At 54.6% G+C, this 7029-nt stretch overlaps 1 protein-coding gene across 1 annotated transcript in view; it reads right to left on the bottom strand.

The window, feature by feature from the left end:
- CLIP2 (CAP-GLY domain containing linker protein 2) overlaps positions 1-1392 on the bottom strand; it is a 51110-nt gene extending 49718 nt beyond the window's left edge. Inside the window, exons 1-2 of the mRNA XM_005877214.2 lie at positions 1382-1392; positions 1104-1294 (exon numbers count right to left, since the gene is read on the bottom strand). Of these exons, the coding sequence (XP_005877276.1) occupies positions 1104-1227 (124 nt within the window). The 5' untranslated portion in view covers positions 1228-1294; positions 1382-1392. The remainder of the gene's footprint in view (positions 1-1103; positions 1295-1381) is intronic.
- Positions 1393-7029: the final 5637 nt, after the last annotated feature.

Below are 7029 nucleotides of genomic sequence, written 5' to 3'. Positions count from 1 at the left end.
CCATCTCACCAGCACGCTTCCCACTGGTCATATTCAGCCTCACTCACTTGCTTTCCCTCCCTTGTACTCGCCATGCTCCCTCCTGCCACTGAGCCTTTGCACATGCTGTTCCCTCTGCCAGGAATACCCTCCCTTCTTCATCTAGTAAACCATCACCTTCCAGACCCCAGCTTGCACATCCCCACCTCCCAGACCTGGGCAGGCCCCCGTTACAGGATCTCACGACATTCAGTCTCCCCACCAGACTGGCAGCCCTGAGGGCTGGGACCACATCCGGTTTTGTTCAGAATGACAGTCCAGCGGTTAGGGGTTAGGACTGTGTCAACAAAGCAGGCCCTTGACTTATATTTGTTGAATGAACAGAGTATTTTCCAGCCATTAAAAATGATGAGCATGTGAAGTTTTAATGATATGAAAGATTCACCTAATCATATTGAATGGAAAAAAAGCAGATTTTCAAGTTGTAGATGCAGAATGATAACAAACAGGTTTAAGAAAAAAAAAAAAAAAGAGTAAGGACATAAACCAAAATAATAGTTGCCTCCAGGGGATGGCAATTTTACTCCTGCATCCAACTGTCCACATATCCCACAGGCCCATCTTACTTTTATGATCAGAAAAAGCAACTCACTAACAGCAGTTCCCTACCATTTGCCCCCGGAGCTGGTTCCTCCAGCCAGGGTGCCCTCTGCCCACCAACAGAAAGACCAGGGTCAGATAAGGAAAGGTTCAAGGGCACGGTTCTGGGTGGCAGGCGAGAAGGCTGGTGGGAAAATGGGGCTGGCTCCACTAGGACAATCTCAGATCCTGGAAGGGGGATGAATGGGGGCAGAGAGGCGGTGGAGTCTGAGTGACCTTGGGCAAGATGCCCGGCCTCCCTGGAGCTCCATTTTCTCATCCGCAGTGGTACCCGCCTCCCGGGCTGGGGGGCATGAATAGATCGGCGCACGTAAAGCCTGTATCGGTGCCTGTCACTAGTTGTTCAAGGGATCACAGTCAGACAAAAAGAACGTCCATGTGCTGCCGGCCTCCAGGTCGGCCACAGAGCGGCTCTTCCGGGAGATCCACGCCCCACCCAGCCCCTTACCCTTGGCCCTGCGCACCTTCCTTGGAGCCGGTGGCTGCCGCCGTGGCAGAGGCTGAGGCTGACCCAGCAGACGTCCGGCCCATGGGGCTCGAGTGTTTTCCCCCACGGCCGGGGGGCTTCAGGCCGCTGGGCTTCTGCATGGTGGTGCCACTCAGTGGGTGGAAAAGGGCCCGTGCAGGTCACGTTCTCCCTGCCATCGTCACTCACCTGCGGGTAGAGAATAAGAGTGATCACATCATACGGTCACCCCGATACCAACACCGCGGGACTCCAACACCGTGAGGCACAGACCACCATCGCCCCTCTTCTCCTACATAGGGAAACTGAGGCACAGAGCAGCGGCAGCAGGAGTGGGCCCAGTGTGGCAGTGGTGCGGCCAGGACAAGTGTCCTGGTCTGCTGGACTCAGAGGTTGGGCACGTTCTCTTTGCCCACCTCCTGGGCCCAGGAGGTGAGAATCAGGAGCAAACTGGCTTAGGGTCTACGGCAATGCTGTATGAACCCCAGGAACCCCAGGCCAGGGTCACGAGGGCCTGCACAGCCCCCAACAGCTGAGCATGTCCCTCACCACAGAGCACAGGCTGGTGTGGATTCTGACATGCACGGCAACCCAATGAGTTCCCCTCCATCAGCCCCCAGACTCTCTAGGACTAGCCAATAACCCACACCCCCCCTGATGCATCCCTCCTGATGCGGGCTGACAAAGCAACATCTAATGTCATCAACCAGCTCATTGCTCTGCCTCGCCACACAGGCCTCACTCCCGCTCTTGGGCTCACCCTCCCAGCACTGCCCACTCCACCGGTGTGGGGACATGCACACAGAGAGGCCTCAGCCCTCCCAGCACTGCCCACCCCACCGGTGCGGGGACATGCACACAGAGAGGCCTCAGCCCTCCCAGCACGGACTCACGTGCCTCTGCCTACCCTCCCCCGTTACAGCTCCCTGCCTCTGCGACTAAAAAGGGAAGGGTGTGAGGCGTACGGTGTCGGGGGTGCACGGGGCACTAGCATTTCACAAAGGGGACCCTTGAGAGGGGAAGCCTCCAGTCTCCAAGGCATAGAGGACAGGCCCCTGTCCCCTGGCCTCCTCCCCCGCTGTCCTGTGTGCACACCCTCTTGCACCCATGTCTACAGAGGGTACACCGTGGGCCTGGTTCTGTCCTGCCCGAGCCGCGGGCCTCTGCCCCGGGAGCACACCGTCCAGTGGGGAGAGGGAGTGCAGAGCACCACGGGCGAATGGAGGATTCTGCATGAAAGCCTGACACCCTCAGGACCTTGAGGAGGGGAAATCGAAGCCTCTGGGCACTCCACTCCGACAGAGTCAGGGATGCCAAACCCTGCGCCTGTCCAGCCATATCCCTATCCCCCCTTGGTCACGAAACATTACCCCTTTAGAGAACCCTTTTCTCCACTCTGGATCCACATGACTTATGGGGGCTGACCCCGCACACACTCCTGGAGTAGACACGACGCAGACCTGGTCAGAGCCCTAGTGGTTCGCTGAGGGGGAGTCACGTGACCTGAGGAGCATCAGGGCCTGGAGTCTGGCTGGAACCTTTAGGAAGAGGTGCTCTCCTCACCGCGGGGCTGCCTGGGTGTGGGATGGACGCCAGTAACTGCAGGGCCACCCCAGCTACCGCATGGGAGAGCCGCCAGGAACGATGCCAACACAGAAAGCAGAGCTGAGTGGCTGGATTTGGAGGGCCTGGATCCAGCTGAGCCTGAAGACGGTCACTTGAGGCCCTCGCTTACATCAGCCAACACAGCCTCTCACACACACACACACACACATGCATCGTTTCCTCTTTTTGCCTAAACCCGTGGTCGGCAAACTGTGGCTTGCGAGCCACATGCGGCTCTTTGGCCCCTTGAGTGTGGCTCTTCCTAAGCCTTAGGAGTACCCTAATTAAATTAATAACAATGTACCTACCTATATAGTTTAAGTTTATAAACTATATAGCTTATAAACTATAAGCTTTTGGCTCTCAAAAGAAATTTCAATCGTTGTACTGTTGATATTTGGCTCTGCTGACTAATGAGTTTGCCGACCACTGGCCTAAACCTATCTGAGGGACACCATTGCTTGCAACCACAAAAGTCCTAACCAATACAGAAGCCAACCTACAATGCTCACGACAGGAATACACAGTGTCCTCAGAACGGCTCTCAGGCCAGCAAGATGAGCCAGCAACTACTACCTGTCCTGAGAAGATCAGCCATGGGAAGGATCGGCTCCTTACATGGGGCTGCCAGCCATACGAACAGAGAATAATAAGCTCCCCCACGGCACACAGTGCCGCGCCTACATGCCCAGGTGAGCCGACAGGAGCACGGGGCATTCTTGCCGACCCTGACCTGGCCCCAGAGCCTGCAAAACCAACACCACAGTCCCCTGGCCCACGACTCTGACACCCCGGGAATTCTGGGGCCTGGAGACACTCGGTCAGGCTAGAGCATGAGGCTGCTCCCTTGCTCCCCAGAATCGGACCCTCCAGGAAGCTCGTTCACTGGGGAACTGCCCCATAGTTTGTGACGTCTCTGTGAGCCTGGTTAGGCTGCGTTGGCACCTCCGAGCCTGACAGGGACGCGCTGAGCCAACAAGGGCATGTGAGGGTGGTCTCTGATGACAGCGAATGGGTGGCCACTCTGTGGGCGGCCAAAACAAACTTCCTGTTCCTGTGGCTTAGCCAGGGGACCCTCTGACCCAGGAAATCTTGATGCAGCCCACATGCCTGAGGCAGAGAAGAGTGTGTTGCTGGGACTGAAGCCAGGTGCAAGGACCCACTCCCCATGCCCATGGCCCCTTCTCTGTCCAAGACCCTCCCAGAGAAAAAAAACTACAAATCATATATCTAATAAAAGACTTGTATTCAGAACATATAAAGAATTCTTATGACTCACTGATGACAACCTAATGATACATGAACAAAAAAGCTGAACGTCATTTCACTAACCGAGGAAGATACACAAACAGCAATACGCACATGGAAATATGAGCAACATCATCAGTCTCTAGGCAATAAGGATACCACTTCACACCAATTAGAAAGGCTGAGCAGCAGGGAAACGGACAATATCACGTGCTGGTGGGGAGGCACGGAAACTGGCGCACACACGTTGCTGGTGGAAATGAAAAACGGTACCGCCACTTTGGAAGACAGTTTGGCAGTTTCTTAAAAACCTTAATACATACCTACCATACGACCCAAACACCCAAGAGAAATAAACACACATATCCATACAAGGATTTATTTTTAAATGTGCATAGCAACTTTATTCACAATAACCAAAGGATGGTAAAAACCCAAAGGTCCATCCACTGGTGAATGCACAAACATGGCGTGGCTCAGTGGCTGAGCGTCAACCTGTGACCTGGGAGGTCCCGAGAGGTCGTGGTTTGGTTCCCGGTCAGGGCATATGCCCAGGTGGCAAGCTCGATACCCACCCGGTGTGGGGCATGCGGGAGGCGGCCGGTCAGTGATTCTCTCTCATTGTTGATGCTTCTCTCTCTCTCTCCCTCTCCCTTCCTCTCTGAAATCAATATATATTTGTATATATAAATCTAAACAGTCCATCTATACAATAGTACAGCACTCAGCAATAGTAAGAAAATACTGACACATACAACAAATATGGATGAACCTCTAAATGCATTATACTAAGTGAAAGACATCTGACAAAAAGGGATACATATGGTATGATTCTATTCATATAAAATTTCAAAAGTAGAGACAGAAAGCAGATCAGCGGTTGCCTGGTGGTGGGACCAGGGACTGACTGAAAACACCCATGAGAGAACTTCCTGGGGGGAAGAAATGTTCTAAAACTGGATTGTGGTAATGGCTGCATAATTGTATGTTTAGATTAAAAGTCATCAAACCGTCTGCTTAAAATGAGTAAATTAAACCTCAACTTAGAAAATACATATTTAAAAAATCCTCAAAGGGTCTCCATAGCAGTGCAATGGCCTTCAAAGCCCTGCTCACCTCTCACCTCCACCACCGCTGACCCTCCCTCACCACTCAAACCACACTGGCCTTCAGCAGCTCCTGGACCACACTAAGCACGCTTCAGCTTCAGGGCCGTTCGCACATGCTGTTCCCTCTACTTGGAATGCTTTTCTCTCAAATATCTAGGGGTGCTGTTCATCTCTTTCAAGTACCTGCTCCAATGTTCCCTTCTAAGATTGAAACCCCTACCCAGTCCTCCCCACCCTGACCCTGTTGTGTTTTTCTCCACTGCACATGGGCAGGGACTTGGGTCTGTTTTGTTTGCTTTGGCACCCTCAGTTCTGACAAGGGTGCCTGCAGGAGCTCAATAGATCACCTTTGAATAAATGAATGATGCTAGCCCATGGAAGGAAGAGGCCCAGGAGGTCCCCCTCACCTCTGCAGGGCCCACTACTCAGGACTGAGTAGCTTGTGGTCATCAGCCCAGCTGGCTCGCTGATGCCATGGTGTTTCACGTAGCTGGTCTGACCTCTCCACTAGCCAGGGTGCCCTTGGAGACAGCGACCAGGTATTATAACCATGTCCCTGCACTGGAGGCTCCCCACTGGGTGTGCTGCTGCTACCACACAACTGACACTTCCCCACCTCCCAGACTCTGCCTGTGCCTTTTCTCCCACCTGCTTCACCTATTCCAACCTCCTGTGAGAACACCTAACCTGATGCCTCCTCCTCCTCCAGGAAGTCTCCCAGGATTTTACCCTACAGAAACCTCAGGACACACATTGAGCTAGGAGAGAGGATACTGTTCTCATTTGCCTCCTGAGAGCTCATGGACAACCCCAGGTGGGGCCACAGTCTTTCGAGAACTCAGCCTCTGCCTGATGTCTGGCACAGAGCCCATGTTCCAGAAACTCCACGGATAGCACACCTGCGGTGACCCAGAGGACAAATCCCCATGGACACTCCTCCCAGGAAAGGCTTCCGGAGGCTCCCACGGTTGCCCTGATGATCCCCACAGCCTCCAGTATGAAGAACCTGTTATGCAGCAGGCCTTGTGGGAATGTGGCCTCATGAGTCCTCACACGCCCTGAGGAGGCAGTGCTCATCTTAGAGGCAGAGCATCTGAAGCTCAGAAAGTTCAGGGATTCACCCAAAGTCACACGCAGCTCAGTGGCTGAGACCAGACCCTGTGGGCCCTCCACACACCCTGCCCGGCCCAGGCCTGGAATAACATGTGTGAGACCCCTGGCCTCTGGAGAAAGCGTCCACGTGCCTCGCACCTCGCTGACCAAGGAGAGGAGAGGAGCTGGTGGGAGGAGAGAACCAGGCAGCACTGACTCAGCCCCAGCCACTACTGCTGAGGGGGTGGGGAGGGCCAAGGGAGGAGAGGCAAGCAGCCCACTCCCCACCCCCACCTCCCCTAGGGCCTCCAGTGCTGGCGGAGCATGGGGGAGATGAGAAGAATGGGGAAGAGGAAGAGGGGGAGGAGGCTTCGGGCAAACTGGCCTTTGTGACTCAGCTCTGTTCCTGGGCAGAGGAAGGGTTTCTTGGAAAAAGCTAGACACGGTGATAAACTGGCCCTTGGCCACACTGCGCTGATGGGGGAGGCCTGGGAGGAAGTAGATTTAAGCTTCGGGGAGGTCCAAACCCCAGACTCAGAGTGGCTGTGGGAGCTTGGCCCAGTGCCTCGGTTTCATCACCTGTGAAATGGGGTAAAAGTATGGCTGCCTCAAAGCAGTCCACAACCGCCCTCCGTGCCTGGCACACGGGAGCTGCTGGGAAGGGCCTCTATTGTGATCTCCGAAGGCCCGGGATGCCCACACCACCTCCCCCAGGGACTCCGGCCCAGACGACAGTGCGGGAGAGGCGGGAGAGGACGGGTGGCATTCAGACCAACAGGCCCCCTTTGTACGGCCCTCAATTACCATTTACTGAAGACAAACCCGGGCTGCATTTCAGGGTTTCCATTTCAGTTGCTCCCGGCCCCAGGC

The sequence above is a fragment of the Myotis brandtii genome, unplaced genomic scaffold (assembly GCF_000412655.1).
Source record: "Myotis brandtii unplaced genomic scaffold, ASM41265v1 scaffold510, whole genome shotgun sequence".
NCBI classification, from domain to species: Eukaryota; Metazoa; Chordata; class Mammalia; order Chiroptera; family Vespertilionidae; genus Myotis; species Myotis brandtii.
The sequence above is the reverse complement of the archived record's forward strand: the minus strand, read 5'-3'. Positions and strand labels throughout refer to the sequence as shown.